Here is a 23,036-nt window from a genome sequence, read left to right as displayed (position 1 = left end):
TGTAACAGTGTTTATATAGTCAATCTTGCTTGTATACACATGTTTTGTGCTAGTTAGTGGCATGCATAAGTGGCGTTTTTAATACACAGATAATGCCATTTTTGACACCACTTTCAGTTAGCACAGGTGTTAAGGTTTTTTTTTCTGTGTATGCAGATGCGACTTTATACTGCACATATGCATGTACGCATCTTGCAGTGTGTTCTGTCTGCATACAGCAAGTGCTGTATAGCCAGAGTTATATCCGTTTTCAAATGGATACATTTCTTCAGATCTGCTTGTATTTCAATACGGGCATCTGTGCAAGCAATTTCCAGCAGTTTTTCAAAATTTTGGGGGAAAAAAAATGCAAATCGCTTTCCTTTTTGAATAAGGCCCATTTTGTTCCACTATACACATGGTGCAAGAACAAGGGCCCCTTTTTCACCCCCCGGGATAATAGAGTGAGCTAGCAAAAGGTATTCCAAGTGGAAGCTATGTGTACCAATGGCGTTGGGGTGTGTAGTCAGAGCCCCAATACCCTGTTCATCTACACCAATACTACCTATGAATAGGGGGCTTCATACAGAAATGATGACCATGTGTCTTCTACTACACTTATTGTACTAGTGCTTGGTGATCTTCCAGTTATTGAGGTACCAGATCTGATAAATGTATTTTTCCTGTTACTTGTGATCAGGGCCGAATTAAGGGAATGGAGGCCCCTGGGCTAAGGGGGCCTCCATTCCCCCATGAGGACCCCCCCGTTATCTGAGCTGCCCCCCCCCCCCGTGATCTGAGCTGCCCCCCCCCCCTCCCGGTGAGCCGAGCTGCCCCCAAGGCACTTACCTCCTTCTCCTGGCATTGCAGTCCTTCTCCGGCGCGCTGTATACTCTTTGCTGAGGAGATCTCGTGAGAGTGAGACTCACGAGATCTCCTCAGTAAGGAGAATACAGCGCGCCGGGGAAGGACTGCAGTGAAAGTGCTCAGCAGCATTGATCGGGCCCCCGACCAATCAATACTGCTGCTGAGCACTTAGAAGGGCCCCCTGGATGCCTGAGGCCCCTGGGCTGTAGCCCAGTTAGCCCTATGGTTAATCTGGCCCTGCTTGTGATCAGCAAACTGATGGGAAAACCCAGTCAATGGGATCTAAGGAGGAGGTCTTGAAGTGTTTGGAATTGTGCAAACTCCCGTCTTTTGTTTGTCTGCCTTGTGGACAATGTGAGAGGTGTCTCCCTAAGAGCTGTGGGGGTATCTCACTTCTATTCATTACTGACGTGGGAGGTCAGCAAGTTTTTTCTTCTTGGTATTCTTGCAGCTATCACTCTGGTAAGCTGCATGGAGATGCATCAGTCTATCAGGAGAAGCAAATTCATCTAAAGAGTGCAAATTTGCATTTAGACAAACCATGCTACAATGCAAGGGGCTTAAATACAAGTTTTGTTTTGCATGCAGGGAAATTCCTGGCTGATTTTGCGTGTATATTATAATGTGCAGTTTTCTGTTTTTTTTACATTGGTAATTAAAATTGAACTAGGATGTACCCCCTCCCTCCCTCCCCATCGGTATACACATTTTAAATTTGCTCCCCCTGCAGTGCAACATTGTTTTGGCAAGGTGCAAAACTGCACCTTCAAACTGTATTTTCTCCTAACTAATTTATCCTTGAATGTATCCATTTATAATGAATAAAACAATTCTAGTTTGTGCAATAAATACACTTATCCCATCATTTTTTAAGACATGTCTTCTACTAACCATGACTGTAGTGTTTCCAACCACCTCAAACGCATAATCCACTCCATCATTAGTCATCTGTGCCAGAACTTCATGGATGGGAAGTTTGTAATCTTTTGGGTTGATACATTCAGTGGCTCCAAACTCCTTGGCCTTTGCAAATTTATCACTGTTTAAATCAACTCCAATAATTCTGGAAGCGCCCGCTACTTTACATCCGATAATCACACACAAGCCAACACCCCCTAAACCAAATACTGCACACGTAGAACCAGGCTTAACCTGTAATAGATAGAATGTTGCTTATTGAACCTCTGACAAAGTGATACTATGACTTTACTAAAGAATGTAAATTTCCATATCTAGTAGTTTTAAAAAAAAAAAAGAAATGAATGCATAATATTCATGATATATGGCTTTCCCTAGATTCCATAATTATCTTCTTACTGATAATAAATTATTATATCACTGAAGCTCTGGTAGAAAAAGACTGAATTCCCTATAAAAAGGTCAGACCTCTCTTTGGCTATAGCCAGTATTTACTGCCTGCACCTCTTCTGTTCTATAAACCAGGAGGATATTTTGGAAGCAAGACAGGTATGTTATAGATCTCTTTTGATGAATTCCTGCAGCTATAGAAACAGCAGTGTTACGAAAGTGTGCATCAGCTAATACAGCATGGTGTCCTATCCTTCTGCCGTCTTCTAATCTTACAATGGCAGAAGTAGGTCAGCTGTGCAAGTCAACAACTGAATAGCTTTATCGTCAAATATGGCGAATGCCTATCTGTGGGAAAGCTGTATGGACAACATTGGGCTGACCAATTGAAGGACCCTCTGGTCCTCCTGTGCCCCCAACCTGGCTATTTTAGATATGTCACATCTCCCACCACTTCAGTAGCTGGTAGAGAGAAAGTATACAGCATCACAGCAATTGCTGATCTGTAACCCCTCTACTTACTAACTGTAGTAACTGTGCTGTGATGCAGTAATAATGACCAACTAGTCACTAATCAGAATGCACTTTGAGTGTTATAAATGATCAAGTGATTATGACAACTTTCAAACACTTCCACTAGGGATGGGTACACTGCTAGAGCTCAGCAGAACCATAGACAGAAGCAGAAAGCACCAAGTACCTGTAACCACCAAAAATCTGCGTTTGACAATGTACCTCCAGCAATAATTAGGGTGCATGCATAGTCAGGGATTTTGGTTCTATACTGTGCCAAGATGCTGTCCATATTGTATATAGGTTATCAGAATGTGATTCATGGGCCACTAGAATGCTCTCTATGTATTGCATAAAGGTCAGTAGAACACCTGTGCATTGTATATTGGCCAATAGAATAGGCTCTCATTGAATACTGTTTAGATGGGGCTGTAATGTATTTTTCAGATATTTTACTAGCTGTGTAAAACAATGCCTAAATTAAACAAGACACCATATTTTTTCTACCAAGCCTTTTGTTGCAAAATCTCCCATTGTTCCAGGTCTGCTTTTTATGAATCACTAAGCGTGACACAGGTCCTGCACACAATAAGGAAGAAGTTATTGGAGGAAGCCAGTTTATATGACCATGCTTTGACATCCCAATGCATGTCATGACTGGGTACACCTCCTCCAGCAACTGCAGGCCCATGCAAACATCTGATGTCCAAGTAAGCTGGGGCTCAGATTGGCAAGCAGTATAGTCATTGTATGTGGATACAACAGTAAAGCTCCAGACAGAATGTGCACAAATAGCACTCATACTGGCTCATATTCTGGTCAGGACACGGTGTATATGAGTTAGCACAGCAGGTAAATTAGTATATTTGGGCACTGCTGAGCACCATATGTACATCATCACAATGCTTATGTGTATATCGTCAAGCATGGACACCATTGTTACCATGTATGTGGGCATTGCTGGGCATATGAAGTATTTGGACACACTATGCATGCACAACACTGTGGGCAAAATATGTAGCTAGTGCTGCAAAACAGAATGTGTATCTGGACACTACCAATCATACTGTATATTTGAACAATGCTAGGCAAGTGTGTGGCCACAAAATATGTGAGCAGAGCTATATATAGTAATGAGTATGAGGACACTTCTGGGCAAGACTGCATCTATATTGGTAAATGTGAATATTTTAGGGGGGGGGGGGTGGTTAAATAAACATATTTCACATTTTGTATATTCAGCCTTTATTTCCTTTCAAAGCCCACCTATTAATATTAACCATGCGTGATAATACTCAAATTAAAAAAAACCTTATTCATGGCCTAGCAGTAAGGGGTATAATAAGACATCATTGTAGGTGTAAGGACTACAAATTACAGAACAGTGAAAGACAGAACCACCCAAGCTTTGCATAGTTAGACAATATATGAGGCTGTTAGCTAGTGAGAATTCTTCTAAGTGAAATTCTTACAAGTGTATTAACCAATTTAGTTAGTACAGTTAGAGATATACAAGAGGAGAACAGGAAGGGAACCTTTTACCTGCAAACACTGCTACATGAGGACAACATTCAACAATCAGCCCTGAGCTCTGATATCCTTCAGCACCTGGATTGTTAACTGCCTGGACTCTCCCTGCTGAACTGTTTCTCACATTTATTCAGGACTGCTGCAGTATTATGTCTTGGTGATTTCTCTTATGCTGCTTGGATTCCCACTTTTAAACCACACTGTTGCTCCACTTAGCTTGAACTTTGAACTGGCTCCCTCTTGTCCTGTGGACTTGTATAACCAGCTCAGTGCTCCTTGTATTATGCCTTATTTTATACTATTGCCTTCCAATCATGCCTGATGTCATTGTCTCATCTAACTGTTTTTTCTAAACACACCCATCTGGTATCTCTGCTGTCCTTACTGCTTCCTATTCCCTGACTCATACTTTACATCTCTTCTTCCGCTTTTCTCTCCTTCTACCTTTGCATTCTTTCATTTTACTCCTCTCTTGTGCTCTCACCATTTCCGCACTCCACTTGTTAGCCCTTACCATTCTTGATTTCTGAATTCTTTCAACTGTCTATTCCACACCTTCTCGAGCCTTATCATGATTTACTCCTCTTTCACTTCTGTCCCCTTCCTCTATCCCCCTGCTTCCCATGTCCAAACTTTCCATATTCTTCATCCTTCTCTCTCCCCCCTCTCACTTCCCATCCCCTTCCCTACTTCACTCCTCTCTTCTCTTCTGTGCCTCTGGGCCCCTGATCTAACACGCTGCCCCCTCTTCCATCTTTTCCTCTCTCCTCCCTTTCCCCACTCACACCCTTTCCCCTCCACTCTCTTCTCTCAGCGTCAGTGTGCTCCTACTTACCACCTCCCTCTCTTTTCCCCCAGGTCATCTACTCCCACACGTCACTCCTACCTTCTGCCTCTCCCATTCATAAACCCCCTTATCTGCCCCATCTCCACTCCTCCCCTACCTCTTGCTCCCCTGCCTTCTGTCTGCTGACAAATCCCCTCTTATTTCTGCTTCTTGTCCAATTCCAACCCTCTCTTCCGGTCATTCCCCTCTCTCATACTCATATCAAACTCACCCTTGCAGATGAGCAACCCCAACAATCTCATCCACATCACCCCTTTTCCCTCTCTTCCACTATCCTGTGGTCTCTGGAATGCAAGATCAGTCTGTAACAAATTGACTTCTATCCATGATCTCTTTATCTCTAGATCCTTCAACCTGCTTGCCATCACTGAAACCTGGCTATCCCCTGAGGACACTACCTCTCCAGCTGCTCTCTTTCAGGGGCTTGTCCATCTCCCACACACCCAGACCTGGGGAACGGCAAGGTGGTGGCGTTGGCATACTTCTCTCCTCCTGCTGTTCTTTTCAGGTTTTTCCCCTGAACCCTCCCTCTCTTCTTCCTCCTTTGAGGTACACTCTATCCATCTATTCCACCCAGTCCACCTCCATGTTGCGCATATATACCGTCCTCCAGGTCCTGTCTCCCAATTTCTTGATCACTTTGCCACCTGACTCCCTCACTTTCTCTCCTCTGACCTTCCCTCCCTCATCTTGGAGGACTTTAATATCCCTATAGACAATCCCTCAGGCCCTGCTGCCTCCAAACTTATCTCCCTCTACTCCTCCCTTGGTCTCTTTCAATGGACCTCCTCTCCCTCCCACCGCAGTGGCCACTCCCTAGATCTGTTTTTTTCACACCTCGGTACTGTCTCCAACCTCATTAATTCACCTTTTTCACTCTCGGACCACCATTTCCTCTCTTTTAGCATCTCTCCACCCCTCTCATCATCCCCGTCCCCCAAGGTTACTCTCACCAGGTGTAATCTTGACACAGTTGTCCTACCAGTTTCTCCTCCTCCCTGGACTCGGTCCTCTCCCCTATTACCACTCTTTCTTGCCCCGATAAGGCTGTCTCCTTTTACAATCGCACTCTTACCGCTGCACTTGACTGTCGCCCCGGCTGTCACTGTCAAGCTTCGTCGGCCCCCGCTGCAACCATGGCACACTAAACTTACCCGCTATCTTCAAAAATGTTCCCGCAGTGCAGAACGGCTCTGGAGAAAGTCACGCATTCATACTTGCTGTGAAGATACCGGGTGTATCTGGCCCAATGCTACCCACTTCACGCTGGCTGGCCACCCACAGGTGCCTTCCTATGCCAGGGAAGTCAACCCAGCACCTTCTAGGATTCGTATGGTCACTCAGGCAAAATGCAGTTATAAACATACAACAGTATATTTATTGTCATAGAAACAACACTGGAATCTTATGTACACACAGTAAATAAATGCCAGGCAGGTTTACCACATTATCTGTCCCTTACCCCAATAACTTAAGGAGATATAGTCACCTGCTGTCCAAACTTCACGACCCATGGATCCCTCTCAGCTGCATATATAGAGACTAGTTAGAAAACGATAATTCAAAACTAGATGCACCTTCATGAATGAAATCCCAGCATGAACACCCCTCCCCCTGGAGTTGTTCCTTATATACCAGGTCTAATTTCCACAGTCTTTCCCCTCCCTGGGCAAACCCCTGGGTCTATTCTACCATTGGTCAGTGCTGGACTAGGGGGGTTGGACAGGGGAGGGAAGATGAGCTGTCCTTCCAGAGAACCTCCCCTGTTAGATGGCCTGTCTGGACTAGCCTGGTGAGAACAATGGCCCCTAATTAGTTTTCCTACTCCAGCACATGGCAACCTGATCCCTACCCACAATTCCCCTGGCTTCACTTTAAAGACAATGAATAGCAACCTTACTGCAAGTCATCAATATACAATACACAATATACATATGTACACTGAACTACAATGTCCATTAGCCACATGTTATTGGACAATGCAGTTGTAGTCTGGTGAGCTAGGGAACAAAGCATGGGCTATAAAAAGTACTATAATCCACATTATGTGAGAAATGAGACACCGAATGCTCACAGGGTTATCCCACTCATTTCGTCACACTTGCCTCTTACAGCTCGGCCCTATCGCTCTCTAAACAATCTTTCTTTAAAGCTCTCATTTCTTCCCAATCTTCCAATCCCCGTCGGCTTTTGCCACCTTCAACTCCCTTCCTCTGCCCTCCCCCTCTCCGCCCCCACGCTCTCTGCTGTTAACTTTGCTACCCACTTCACCTCAAAGATTGAGTCTATACGTCATGACATCTCCCAGCAGTCCCTTCTTACCCCACCCTCTCCCCCCTCCATGCCCACCTTCTCACCCTCCTCTGCTGCTATCTCCTTTCTCCCCTCCCCTCCTGCTAGCTCACCCTCCTTCTCTTGCTTCACTCCGGTATCTGTAGATGAAGTCCATACCCTTCTCTCTTCCCCTCTCCCCTCCACTTGCACACAGGACCCTATCCCCTCCCACCTCCTCCGCTGCCTCTCTATTGAAGCCTGCTCCCACCTTGCACACCTCCTCAACCTATCCCTCTCCTTTGGAATCTTCCCCTCCTCTTTTAAACATGCTCTTGTCTCCCTCATACTCAAGAAACCGTCCCTTGATCCCGCCTCTCTAATTACCGCCCTATTTCGCTTCTTCCTTTTGCCTCCAAACTCCTTGCACGGGTTGTCTACAACCGTCTCACCTCCTTTCTCTCCTCTCACTCACTCCTTGACCCGCTCCAATCTGGTTTTTGCCCCCTCAACTCCACTGAAACTGCCCTCACTAAGGTCACTAATGACCTTCTCCTCGCTAAATCCAATAGACACTACTCCCTTCTTATCCTTCTTGACCTCTCTGCTGCCTTCGATACCATTGACCACGCACTCCTTTTGTAAACTCTCAAATCTATAGGCCTTTGTAACACTGTCCTCTCCTGGTTTTCCTCTTACCTCACGATCCGCTCCTTCTCAGTCTCTACTCATGATTCCACATCACCCCCTCTTCCCCTACCTGTTAGCGTTCTTTAAGGCTCCGTTCTTGGCCCCCTGCTTTTCTCCCTCTACACCTCCTCCCTTGATGTCCTCATCCGCTCATTTGGCCTCCAGTACCACCTCTATGCTGATGATACCCAAATTTATCTTTCATCCCCTGACCAGGCCCCTTCCCTTCTGTCTCGTGTCTCCTCCTGTCTTTCGGCCATCTCATCTTGGATGTCCCAACGCTTCCTTAAACTCAATATTTCCAAGACCGAGCTCATAGTCTTTCCCCCTTCCAGGACTCTCCCACCCCCCCTCTCTATTTCTGTTAATAACACTACTCTAGTTTCTGTCCCCCAAGTCCGATGCCGTAGGGTCATCCTTGATTGCTCCCTCTCATTCAAGCCTTACATTCTGTCCCTCTCAAAATCCTGCTACTTCCACCTTCGGAATATATCTAAGATACGTCCCTTTCTCACCACAGAAGCTACGAAAACCCTTGTTCACTCACTTGTTATCTCTTGCCTTGACTATTGTAACCTCCTTCTCTCTGGCCTACCTGATTCTCACCTTGACCATCTTAAGTTTATCCTCAATGCTGCTGCCCGCCTCATTTTTCTCTCTCGCCGCTCTGTCTCTGCAGTCTCCCTCCAACAGTCACTACATTGGCTTCCCATAACCTCCAGAATTAAATTTAAACTCCTCACCTCACCTTTAAAGCTCTTAATCAATCTTCCCCTCCGTACATCTCTAATCTCATCTCTACCTACACTCCTACCCGCCCCCTCCGCTCTGCCTGTGACCGCCGCCTCACTAAATCACTGATCACCTCCTCTCACTCTCGTCTTCAGGACTTTGCCTGGACTGCTCCCCTGCTGTGGAACGATCTTCCACATTGCATCAGGTTAGCATCTACTCTCAAAGGCTTCAAGCGTGCCCTTAAGACTCATTTCTTTATTCAAGGCTATCAGTCCTCCTCATAACTTCCTTGTCCTGGCTCTCTCCTCCAGTTCGTACCACCCTATTTGTGTCTCCCCCTTCCCTTTAGGATGTAAGCTCTCATGAGCAGGGCCCTATTTCCTTGTGTGCTCCTTCAACTTTTCCATCACCCTCTGTACCTTTTGACCTGCTTCGCTAGCCCTGTTTTCCCTGTTTTCTTGAGCTTCGGCCTTCTTCTCGCTGATTTCTATCATCCCTTTCACTATCTGTCCCAGAAATAATCGGATTTGCTTTACCCTGTCACCTGTGTTTGTATATATTTTTTTTTACATGAGGTACCTAAAATAGGGGGATAGAATTTTAGCCTAGTAACCAAGGAGAACTGCAGAATGTGCTTTCTGTGTCCAGCTACAGATACCATTTCTTGTATCCAGTGAACTGTATGGCCACAGGCACCACCGAAAGAAGAATTGAGGGACACAGGAGGCAGAATGTCCATTTTTACGTCCAAACCTTAACTTATATACATGCAAAAAGGATGCCAATATCAGTTCTCAAACAAACCATTATGCGAGTGTCTATCGACAGGAAAGTAAAGGAACCAAGGTGTTCTACATGCATTTTTACAGACTGGGAATAATTCACATTCAGAACTTACTTTACCAGTGTTCACAGCTGAGCCATATCCTGTGGAAAAACCACAGCCAATCAAGCAGACTTTGTCCAGAGGTGCGTCCTTATGTATCTTAGCAACAGCAATTTCATCCACCACAGTGTACTCAGTGAAAGTGCTGGTGCTGATGAAGTGGTGAATAACTTTTCCCTTGCAGGTAAATCTGCTGGTGTTGTCCAATAACACTCCATTGTATTTACCAATACTGTTTAATATAAAGAATATATTTTATTAGCACTTCATCATTAAGTCTTATGTTTTTACCAATTTTTAAACAGACAAATTGTTACCCAATATAAAAGGTTTTATTGTACAGTATTTGGAATGGACTATTCACATTTAAGCTTGGGAGACAGCACCATATTTTGGCCAATTGGACTGAATGCAAACATCATTGGGGTATTATAACAATACATTATTTCTTTTAAAAGTAAAATCACTTACCAAACATATTCAAAAGCCCACACCCTCAACTGCCAGCTTTATAGCTGATTTACAGCTCCAAAATGGTGAAAACAGAGCACATTTGCATAAACAAACAAATGTTGTAGACAGCAATTCATGATCACAGAGTCACCCTTTGATTTAGCAAACAAACTATTTTATGACTGTTAAACGTCCACACTTGTTTTCATTTTTAGAATTGGATTAATATTATCAGCTAGCAAGCACCAAACAAATCTACTGGAATAGACTGTTCTGTTAATTTTGCCTGTCCATCAGCCAAAATTGTAAGGCCTTATAAAATGGATACCTCCACTGTTATGCACCAATGCCTGCCTGGTCAGTAAATAGCAATTAAAAATCACAAAGTTATGGTAATGCCAGTGGTCAAAATGGGCTGGTATACAGTGGTATTCTATACCCCCACTTCCTTTACTGCTTTGATTACAATCAAATTCCATTCACTTACAATTTCCATACCACCACTTCTAAACTCCTACTGTTTAAATAAAAGGCAGAGGCCATTAAATGAGGACCTGGGTCAGATAGACATACTTGGTGAGTAAGAAGGATGCAAGTATCAAAGCATTAAGCACCTATCTTAGAAGCAAAGCGCCAGGGCTGGATGGGCTGGGTCAGTGGGCCATCTGCATTTTTTTCCCTTTAAAAAAGGGCTGCTGAGTCGAGTCTTGTCCCCCAGGCTAAAATTTGCCAGCCCTCCTCTGCAAGAAATCTTCATAAAACAAATTTTTTTTGATATACATGGCACATATATTATATATATATATATATATATATATATATATATATATATATATATATATATATATATATATATAGCTTCTATTCAGGTATAGCTGCTATGGTAAACCTTAATTAAGTCAATACAAAACATGGATTGTGTATAGGAATAGATGCCTTATACAAAGAATTTGTTTAGTTTTAGTTTGATGAGAAACAAGGAAATCACAGCAGTGAAGACGTTATCATTGTAAAAAAAAATATACAGCGAATGACGATGACAATGTCTAAATATTCAAGTATAAATATTGGAGAACATGATATTTTGATTGTGAAGGTGTAGAGACACATCAATGACTTTTACAAGTCACAGATGCTGGACAGAGTTTGTTTAATTATACAAAGGGTATGTACCATTGCACCTTTACAATGGAGGGCCTAGCTTTGCCTTTCAACAAGATGGGGCCCTTTGAAAAGGGGCAAATATTTGTTCAGTGTTATGGAAAAACTGGGCTGGATTGAGGCATATTATATAATAACTGGAAGATTGCTGAAATTGAACACTGCTTAGTCAGTTATTGTCCAAATAATCTAGAAGTGCTGATAATGTAAAATTTATTTTTTAGGAGAAAATGAAAGGCTTGGTTATAAAGTTTTAGAAGGTTGGACTTTAATGTGACATTTACATTTTTTTGCACATATTCAGATTTTACCTACAAACCTAAGAACACTTCTAGTTTGTGCGGTGGTAGTCAATTATAAGGCAACAGTAATCCCGACACAAGTTAGAATAACGCGAGAATTCTGATGACCATAAAAAAGAGACAGTGACTAAATGTAGACATAGCACAATGTCCAATGTACTGAGCAAGGTTGCCTGTTTTTAGGCGGCAATGGTTGAACGCGTTGCCTGGATTGCACTTTATTACATGGTCGAAATTTACATGTGCCGCCCATACAGCCTGTGATTATCGTGCTATGTCTATTATCTAGTAAGTCTGCATTTACTCTTCGTCTCTTATATTCATCAGAATTCTGGTGTCAGTCCAACTTGTCAGGATTACTGCTGCCGAAAAAAAACCCGACCCCACCCGGTTTGTGGAGGAGTTTCCAAAAAACAAAAGTTTGTTCAGTTCGGCACATTAAGGCAATACCAAGGGATTTGCAGAGCTGATCCTCTAAATGCCATAAATAACCTCATTTTTTTTTTAGGGTTGGGGATTAGCCTAATATACCTGCAAAAACAGCTGAGCAGATGAATTATGAAACATCAAATGGAACAAGCACTGGTAATAAAGCAGTTGGGGTACTAATAATCTTTTGGCAGAAGTTGACCTTTTTAGCTTGTACTGGTTTAAGCTATTAAATATATATTGTTAATATTTGCTTAAGATGCACAAATTACTAACTCATTTTTGTAGCATAGATTACTCTCTGGATTTAAGCAACATCTGCATTTTCCACACTGAGGAACAAACAGAGGGATGACTTTGTCTCCTGCAGGAAAGAGAAAATTATATTATAGAAAATGCTCTTTAACAAATATAGTCTATAATGTATTTTGTCTATATATAACAGAAGTACTTTACTATCTTAATGGATTTTACATGCAGAGATTCATTTGACTTAATACAAATTCAACCACAAACCGTAACTGTACAGGTTGTAGGCACAATTTTAAAGGTATACAATAAATCTCAATAAGTTGAACGCTATATTGGTTGTATGAGTACCTGGCATTATATACTGATAAGTTAGAAACTGATCTCAACCATTCAGTCTATCAGATGCTGCCCTCTATGGGTATTGTAGGGAATGATTCAGTGCTCATTCTGATGTTGCATTCTAGCACACTGAATGCTCCTCCCACTTTCACAATCAGTGGTTGTGATATAATGCTATACTGTATATGGATAATATTTTGTGTGTACAACCTATGTAACAATAGTTGTACCTGGTTTAAGGTCAGTTACTCCTTCGCCTACACTTTCCACAATCCCAGCAGCTTCATGGCCTAATATTACTGGAAATTTCATGTTATTTATTGTCCCACTTATAACATGATCATCTGAGCGGCAGATTCCAGTAGCCACGATCTGTAGGAATGAATACAAATTTAAGATTTGGGAAATGCAAATAACCAAAATTTTCTATCATGCTCACAAATTTTGAGAAACAATTGCTACCTTATTTGAAAGCAATAAAGAGAACAAACAAAATAACTATTAATAAATAAACTTTTAATTTTAAGTAAACACCTTGATGCGGACTTCACGGCACTTTGGTGGAGCAACTTCAATCTCTTCAATACTAAGTGGTTGATTAGGTCCCCAGCATACTGCCGCCTTACATTTGATTGGCTAAAAGAAAACAAAATACAAATTATTAATAATGAACATCTATACTTAAAATGAAGAGAACACAAGTTTTGTGCATTTGTATAAAGTTGCAGTGATCTAATGAGCACTTTAAGAATGATATTAATGACTCCATATAAAACAAGAATCAATTTCTCATTCTCACAACGACTCATCTTTGAAAAATAGACAAATGTTAGGAACATAGAATTTGACAGCAGATAAGAACCGCTTGGCCCATCTAGTCTGCCCATTGTTTTAGTAACCCTAAACTTATTCTTTATAAGGATATTCTTCTGTCTATCCCAAGCATGTTTAAACTGCTCTACTATATTAGCCTCTACCACCTCTGAGGGGTGGCTTTGCGCTACTTGATTCTTCACCGTTCTTGACGCAAGTTCTTCTGCTAGAACAGTGATGGGCCCTCCTCCTTTCAAAAGGGCAACACACTAATCTTAATATCAGTTAATAATTTAAAACAATATATATATAATCGAAGAAAGATACCCATCAGTTACAAAAAGAGAGAGAAATTACAGTGCTAAAAACCCAGCTGGCTTGAAAAGAATTAATAAAATAATGATATAAAACAAAATGAGTGGTCACGGATCATCGTATATATAAAATTTATTATAACCAAGTAAAAAATTGTATTACACACCTTAACAAGCTAGCATGGTATTCATGCACAAAAACATTAAAGGAACTACCCCCATATAATGAATCACAGTGCACTGTGATATATCATAAATATAAAAAATATATGCAAACCATAGAGCGCTACTGATTGTGGTAAATGTGACAGCTGTCCAATGCGCAGCTCAAAAGGAAAGCAAAAAATTCATTTATAGTAGCACCACAATGATGGAAAATCCTAGCTAGTGCCGAAAAAAAGTCTGAATATGGTGGATTATACCTGGGCGATAGCCCTCAGTTCGTTTGAGAGTAATTTAAGGAGCTTTGGGACACATTTATCATTATTCGGCAAAAGTGAGAAATAGTTATCAATCCTTATCGCAAGGATAAGGATTGAAGTGCAGAGTGAGCGCGCTGAGTGACAGAGAGGGATCATTTGATCCCTCCACACATGCGCTGTCCAGCTCTGCTCTCCGGAGCAGAGCTGACAGCAGTGGATGTCTTCAATTCGGATGATGTACGCCAGCTTCAGCTGGCGTACATTATCAAGACAAGTTCCCGAAAAAAAAAAATTTTCAGGACTTGTTAGATTGCGGCCAGGAGCAGTCACCATTCTGTTGAATGGTGACTGCTCGCAAAAACGATCAGGAGTGCAAAGCAGCAGATATCCATGATATCTGCTGCGATGCACCTTTAATAAATTTGCGGAGGGCACATTGGGACTTTAATTCCAAGGTAAGTGCACAATAGTGCACTACCGTGATTTGTTAAATATGCCCCTTTGAGTGTAGTGTTCATATAGAACCTATAATTATACTCTGATGATAAACTTTTAGAAGAGTAACGGCTCCAACTGTATCCTATGAAAAACTATCGTAGAGTACTGATTACAAGGAGACTCGGTACAGGCAGACAAGCATGAAAACTCAATTATGAGCTAAAAACGTGTTACCTCCATCCGTATCTTATGAAGATCTCTGGTGAAGTTCTGTTCACAAGGAGACTCTGTAAATTGTATGTTGTTTCTCTCTGACTGAAATATAGATACAGCATAGAGCATATATTAATACCGTCTCTCGCAGCCTGTATTGAAGTGCCGATTCGAATCCGCTCTCCCCGCCTAGAAGTCTCTGGCGGACTAGATGTGTATGTATCAGTTCTCTCCGTGAACGTACTCGATGTCCGGAGCTCCTATTGAACGAGCTGGATATAATCAAATTCTCTCATAGATGTCAGACTCTATAGCATGAAAATAAAATGCAATAGGAGACAGATGGAGTAAGCGTAAGCCTTAATTCACAGCTCCGTGTGGAGCCCGACTCGATCTCTACTCCTTGATATAAGTCGAATGTGAACTCACACTCCAGAGTGGATCTGTGTAGAGGGACTCTCACTGAATCCAGATGAAGCATTCACCACATAGTGTCCGCTCCTATAGCTGTGAGCGGAAAATCCAAAAATAGGCACTAGCATACATATTCCAAAAATTAAAAAAGGTGCAAATGTACAAAACAATGAATGGAAAGGGAAACTAAATAGTATCCCTAATACCCCTAATGCGTTTCATTCCGATAGTAACTTCAGAGGAAAAAAATATTGAAAATAAAAATGAAAATAGGTAAGCAAATTAAATGTGTAATACTATAAGAATAAAACAAAAATAAAAAATAAAAATAATGTAGAAAATAAAGAATGAATAAATATAAATGAAATAACAATACATGTAAATAAAAAATAAATAAAAATAAGCATATAAATAAAAAGAAAAAAGAATATATAAATGAAAATAAAAATGAAAATATAAAAAAAATATAATGATGAACAAATAATGAATGAAAAATAAAAATGTAAAAATAAATGTGTCTACAAAATAATATGATAGAAAAATAATGCCAAATAGCAAAAATTATTATAAAAATGTGAAATGGACGAATAATACACAATATAATTTCAAAGAAATATATATCTCCACATATTCAAAAAATACAATTTAATTCCATAGATTCATTTAGACCTTCTGGATGGATGAAATTCATTTTATGCATCCATACTACTTCTTGTTTACAAAGCTTAATATATCTATCTCCTCTGTCTGTCAACTTAACATGTTCTAATCCATATACATTTAGACAGGAGGGGTCACTATTATGAACTATGGCGAAATGTCGTCAGACGCTATGGTTCAAATATTTATTCAAAATGTTACGTCTATGTTCAACTATTCTTCTTTTGAGAGATCTTGTAGTTCTTCCAACATACTGTAAATTACAACTGCATTGTAATAGATAGATGACATATTCTGTATTGCAGTTAATAAAACCAGTTATTTTAAACCTGTTTTTTGTGGTTGCAGAAATAACTTCTTTAGCCCCATGTTGTACAAATCTGCAAGTAATACAATTGGTCTTAGCACATTTATACACCCCACTAAGTGGTTGTGGTAACCATGTTGGAATATAATCATTCGTTTCCTGACACTGATGAGACTTTTTAGAGAACTGTGAGCCAATAAGTTCTTCAGAATGCAGTTCTTTTTGAACACTACTCTAGGTTTCTCTGGAAGAATAGAGCTCAGGATGAGATCTTGTTGTAAAATGGGATATAAAATTAAAAAAGATTATCTCAAATTTCTAAGATGCATTATTAAACTTAGAAATAAAAGCTATCTCCATAGACTGTGGTTTGGTTGAGACCTTATTATATTTATCTGTCAACAGTGTAGTTCTATCTATTCCTTTAACTTCATTTAAGGTAATAGGCAAATCCTTCAATACCCTCCATCTTTAAAAGAAATAGAACCATAGCTTGCGCTTGTTGTTTAAAAACTTCTACCATGGAGCAATTGCGTCTTAATCGCAAAAATTGGCTTTTAGGAATATTTCTCTTCAAAGGTTTGTAATGAGCACTATCAAAGTGTAAAAAGTTATTGGTATCCACCTTTTTCTTATAATTGCGTGTAGCAATCTTAGCCCCATCAACAAATAATGTTAAATCGAAAAAAATCTATAGAAGTCCTACTAAGGGTGTAAGTGAACTGTAAATTAAAAGTGTTGGAATTCAGCTGTGAAACAAAATCGATCACTGATTGATCTGTACCGCTCCATACAATGAACAAATCATCTATATAGCGGCCATAGAAGACCAGGTTCAACCTGAATCCACCAGAGTGAGAAAACAATAATCCTCTTGCCATATTATATATTTAATTTAGTGAAGAAGATGTAAAGATTTACCTATATATAATTTCAAGGAACACACCAACGGTTGTAACAAATGATCTATATAAAATTATAAATTGGGAGGTAAGACAACCTGAACCCAAAATGATGGGTCTCCCGGGAGGTGACAACAGTGATTTGTGGATTTTTGGTGGTAATAAATAGGAACAACTGGAAAAGAAATAAATAGAAATCTCCATATCTCTTACGTGATGATCTCATGCTCAAGGGCACCATCCAAAAGGGTTTTTAGTAGAACCCAATAGTCTAATGTGGGGTTATGTGGTAGAGTAATATAAAACTTTTTATCTAAAAGTTTACGGAAAGCCTCCTGTCTATAATCAGTTAGATTTTGAGCAACCACACCCCCACCTTTGTCTTCTGACTTAATAATGATGGAAGAATCTTCCATCAAATCCTTTAGTGCTTTCTTCTATCCCTTGGATAGATTAGAGTATCTTTTCCTGGGATTAGAGCACAATTTCTTGAAACTATTATATGTGAGTTTATAAAAACAGTCTATACTGGGTCCTCGAACTTGTAAGGGATGGAATTCAGATTTATTTCTAAATAAAATAATATCATAGCCCCTAGAGAGAGAGCCAGTGGTGTCATTAATGTCAAAGACCGGAATAGTAGTGCCCTCTGCCACTTGGCTTTCATCCCATAGAGCTTCTAAAATGGAAAGCGCTTTATCGTCCTCCTTCCTTATCTAATAAAATACAGGTGTGATGCTCATTCATTTTCTTTTGTTCCTTAAAGGCAAAATATTTTTTGCGGCAAAGTGTTCTCGTAAATCTATTAAGCTCAACAAAGAGTTAAAAAATATTGGGGTTTTGAGGGTGCAAAATTCAACCCTTTACTGAGTAAAGAGATTTCGGCAGATGAAAGTTGTCTGTCAGAAAGATTGAATATCCCTTTTGAGATTAGCGTGGTCCCCTTTTCTTTATAGAGCCCCAGTCTTCTTCCTTCTCTCTTACCTCTAACATCTCTGGGTCTCTTTGGGGTCAGGGAGGACAATGGCTGACAGGAGTTTGAATGTCGGAACTTCTTCTCCCATGGGGATTTCTGATCTAAAAAACTATTCTTTTGTGAAAACCTATCTTTGGGACGGTCTCCCGTGTAGAAACTACCTATATTCTGAGTCTCAGACTCTCTCTGATTGGTCAGATCAACTAATCTGTCTGGAGATCTGGATAGGTTGTCGTTAGAAAATCTAGAGGGATGATTAGTAGGTAGTTTGTTGAATGGGGCTTGAGATCTACCCCTAATCTGATCCGTTCTAAATTTATGAGATCTAAATGATCTTGTTCTATCTAAACGATAATCTTCAACATCTCTCTGAAACTTCCGAAGTTTAGTATCAGTCAGATGTTTTTCATACTCTTCAACACGAGATCTGATGATTTTAGCTCTCTCTATGAATATTTCTGAATCCTTAAGGGGTTCTAAATCTTTTTTTATTCTATCTATTTCTGATTGAATAACTTTGACTTTATTATCTCGATAATTAATAATATTATCAAAGAAAGGGAACATGTGTTAAAAGCTAAATTCCATTGTTGTAACAGCTGTGGGTCATCTTCCAAAGTAAGAGTCTTAAAAAGACGTAAGCCTCTGGGTATCATACTTTTATCAACATACTTTTGAAGATTGACTCCATCCCACCAATGTCTGCATTCAGCTTTCAACAAATATTCTAATCTATGAAGTTGTTTAAATAAGGAAAAATAAGTATCCTTAGCCATATTCTCTTCTGTAGCAGGTCATGGGAACGGCCATGGGGACCAGGTTTGCCCCGAGTTATGCCAACCTCTAAATGGGTGCGTTCGAAGATGAGCGCATCTGGGGTGGCGGATTCGAGGCGAACCTGGTCTTCTATGGCCACTATATAGATGATTTGTTCATTGTATGGAGCGGTACAGATCAATCAGTGATCGATTTTGTTTCACAGCTGAATTCCAACACTTTTAATTTACAGTTCACTTACACCCTTAGTAGGTCTTCTATAATTTTTTTAGATTTAACATTATCTGTTGATGGGGTTAAGATTGCTACACGCAATTCTAAGAAAAAGGTGGATACCAACAACTTTTTACACTTTGATAGTGCTCATTACAAACCTTGGAAGAGAAATATTCCCAAAAGCCAATTTTTGCAATTAAGACGCAATTGCTCCACGGTAGAAGATTTTGAACAACAAGCGCAAGCTATGCTTATTTCTTTTAAAGATAGAGGGTATCCTTTGAAGGATTTGCATATTACCTTAGATAAAGTTAAAGGAATAGATAGAACTACACTGTTGACAGATAAATGTAATAAGGTCTCAACCAAACCACAGTCTATGGAGATAGAAATAAAAGCTAAGTTTAATAATGCATCTTAGAAAATTAAAAAAGATTATCTCAAATTTCTATCCCATTTTACAACAAGATCCCACCTTGAGCTCTATTCTTCCAGAGAAACCTAGAGTAGTGTTCAAAAATAACTGCAATCTGAAGAACTTATTGGCTCACAGTTTTCTAAAAAAGTCTCATCAGTGTCGGGAAACGAATGATTATATTCCAACATGGTTACCACAACCACTTAGTGGGGTGTATAAATGTGCTAAGACCAATTGTATTACTTGCAGATTTGTACAACATGGGGCTAAAGAAGTTATTTCTGCAACCACAAAAAACAGGTTTAAAATAATTGGTTTTACTTACTGCAATACATAATATGTCATCTATCTATTACAATGCAGTTTTAATTTACAGTATGTTGGAAGAACTACAAGATCTCTCAAAAGAAGAATAGTTGAACATAGACGTAACATTTTGAATAAATATTTGAACCATAGCGTCTGACGACATTTCGCCATAGTTCATAATAGTGGCCCCTCCTATCTAATTGTACATGGATTAGAACATGTTAAGTTGACAGACAGAGGAGATAGATATATTAAGCTTTGCAAACAAGAAGTAGTATGGATGCATAAAATGAATTCCATCCATCCAAAAGATCTAAATGAATCTATGGAATTAAATTGTATTTTTTGAATATGTGGAGATATATATTTCCTTGAAATTATATTGTGTATTATTCGTTCATTTCACATTTTTATAATATTTTTTCTCTATTTGGCATTATTTTTCTATAATTTTTTTTGTAGACATTTACATTTATTTTTACATTTTTATTTTTCATTCATTATTTGTTCATCATTATTATTATTTTTTATTATTTAAATTTTCATTTATACATATTTTTTCATTTTCTTACTTTTATTTATATGCTTATTTTTATTTATTTTTTACTTTATTTTTTATTTACATGTATTGTTATTTCATTTATATTTATTCATTCTTTATTTTCTACATTATTCTTATTATTTATTTTTTATTTATTTTTGTTTTATTCTTATAGTATTACACATTTAATTTGTTTACCTATTTTCATTTTAATTTTCAATATTTTTTTATTATATTATACACATTTTCTTACGTAAATTTTTCTTATTATAGAGATGTTAGATAGAAGGTAACACCATATGATATATTATATGATTGAATTATATATATGTTTTGTTTTTGACAATATTGAGTTATATATGGTGTTGAAATAGTTTTTTTCTTTAGCAGGATTCACCTCTTATTTTTTCTGCCTTGATGTGGTCACGTATCATTAGTGGTTTTGAATTAAATGACTGATTGGTTAATTGAATTCCTAAGCGTATATAATGCTCCTGTGAGCCCTGTGTGAATATGATTATTCCCTCTGATGAAGTTACTTTTGGAATGAAACGCATTAGGGGTATTAGGGATACTATTTAGTTTTCCTTTCCATTCATTGTTTTGTACATTTGCATCTTTTTTAATTTTTGGAATATGTATGCTAGTGCCTATTTTTGGATTTTCCGCTCACAGCTATAGGAGCGGACACTATGTGGTGAATGCTTCACCTGGATTCAGTGAGAGTCCCTCTACACAGATCCACTCTGGAGTGTGAGTTCACATTCGACTTATATCAAGGAGTAGAGATCGAGTCGGGCTCCACACGGAGCTGTGAATTAAGGCTTACTCTTACTCCATCTGTCTCCTATTGCATTTTATTTTCATGCTATAGAGTCTGACATCTATGAGAGAATTTGATTATATCCAGCTCGTTCAATAGGAGCTCCGGACATCGAGTACGTTCACAGAGAGAACTGACACATACCCATCTGGTCCACCAGAGACATCTAGACAGGGAGAGGGGATTTGAATAATATATATATATTAAGGTTATGTGTACACTCTAGTGATATTCAAGGTTCAGGTTACAGGAACTGTGTCATGTTTAGTTTTATTTTAATCCCCTATTCATCAGCAGCTGTCCGGTTAATTCACTGAAGAGATCGCACATTGCATACTTAGCGATGTTAGGGAATAATAGTTTAAAGTGATACAGACTGTAAAATGCATATAGACTAGTTGAAACTGGATTCTTGACGGGAAAGTCAGAGCACATCCCCTGGAGAGATGACCCCCACCTTTGCATATTTTTAGTTTGAACTGGCCTATGACCTGCAGTACACTGGACCTTCCTGAAGCCTTGACCAATAGAAGCATGCCACATCATCTGCATTGTTTCCTTTGTAACAATGAGTGCATATAATACAGATTTGCTGGTACTAGCCCAGTCATTCTCTGACCACAGTATTCTGGAGTGAAGTACTGTAGCTGGTACCAGCTAGCGCAGGCGGGCGCAGCGGTATGTATGTATTTTTGGTATCGGCTGTACTGTATTATAATTATGTATTGAACTGCTAAACTTTTGCATCTGCTAAATAAATTGTTTGTGCTTTGGAAACACAAGAAATCGCTTAGACAATGTTTATTGGAAACAGATAAAATTACTTTAATATTTCAGTCAGAGAGAAACAACATACAATTTACAGAGTCTCCTTGTGAACAGAACTTCACCAGAGATCTTCATAAGATACGGATGGAGGTAACACGTTTTTAGCTCATAATTGAGTTTTCATGCTTGTCTACCTATACCGAGTCTCCTTGTAATCAGTACTCTACGAGAGTTTATCATAGGATACAGTTGGAGCCATTACTCTTCTAAAAGTTTATCATCAGAGTATGAATATAGGTTCTATATGAACACTACACTCAAAGCTCCTTAAATTACTCTCAAACGAACTGTGGGCTATCGGCCAGGTATAATCCACCATATTCAGACTGTCTGATTTTTTTTGGCACTAGCTAGGATTTTCCGTGAGGGCTCCCCCCCCCCCCCCCGTGATCCGAGCTGCCCACGCCCCAACCCTCCCCATGTGATCCGGGGTGCCCCGGCGTCCCCCCCGGCACTTACCTCCTTCTCCGGCACGCTGTACGCTCTTTACTGAGGAGATCTTGTGAGAGTGAGACTCACGGGATTTCCTCAATAAGGAGACTACAGCGCCCCGGAGAAGGACCGCAGTGAAAGTGCTCAGCAGCACTGATCGCGCCGGGGGCCCCCCGCCCCTGACCGATCAATACTGCTGCTGAGGACTTTCAAGGGCCCTCTGGATGCCATAGGCCCCTGGGCTGTAGCCCAGTTAGCCCTATGGTTAATCCGGCCCTGATCACAGTGCACTGTGATTCATTATATGGGGGTAGTTCCTTTAATGTTTTTGTGTATGAAGACCATTTTAGCTTGTTAAGGTGTGTAATACAATTTTTACTTAGTTATAATAAATTTTATATATATATGATGATCCGTGACCACTCATTTTGTTTTATATCATTATTTTATTAATTCTTTTCAAGCCAGCTGGGTTTTTAGCACTGCAATTTCGCTCTTTTTTGTTATTGGATTTTATGCAGGTGGTTTGCAGCCACCCTATTTATTGCAGCAGCTTGATCTTTTGGCTAATTTTTGTTTATATATTATTCTATTTAGGCGCCATATCAAGGGTTGTTGTGTGTTTTTTGAAAGATACCCATCAGTAACATAAGAAGGCATTTCACACAAGT

The 23,036-nt window shown here is 39.6% G+C and overlaps 1 protein-coding gene across 2 annotated transcripts in view; it reads right to left on the bottom strand.

The window, feature by feature from the left end:
• LOC142143471 (alcohol dehydrogenase 1-like) overlaps positions 1-23,036 on the bottom strand; it is a 40,847-nt gene that overhangs the window by 15,513 nt on the left and 2,298 nt on the right. The window contains exons 2-6 of one of the 2 annotated variants that reach the window (XM_075201337.1): positions 13,097-13,198; positions 12,793-12,934; positions 12,248-12,335; positions 9,639-9,858; positions 1,738-1,998 (exon numbers count right to left, since the gene is read on the bottom strand). In XM_075201337.1, coding sequence (XP_075057438.1) covers positions 1,738-1,998; positions 9,639-9,858; positions 12,248-12,335; positions 12,793-12,934; positions 13,097-13,198 — 813 coding nt within the window. Of the gene's footprint in view, positions 1-1,737; positions 1,999-9,638; positions 9,859-12,247; positions 12,336-12,792; positions 12,935-13,024; positions 13,199-23,036 lie in introns of those variants that run through there. The other variant, XM_075201347.1, reaches the window with a different exon arrangement.

The sequence above is a fragment of the Mixophyes fleayi genome, chromosome 1 (genome assembly GCF_038048845.1).
Source record: "Mixophyes fleayi isolate aMixFle1 chromosome 1, aMixFle1.hap1, whole genome shotgun sequence".
Classification (NCBI taxonomy): domain Eukaryota; kingdom Metazoa; phylum Chordata; class Amphibia; order Anura; family Limnodynastidae; genus Mixophyes; species Mixophyes fleayi.
Note: the sequence above shows the minus strand (reverse complement) of the source record. Positions and strands in the feature narration are given on the sequence as shown.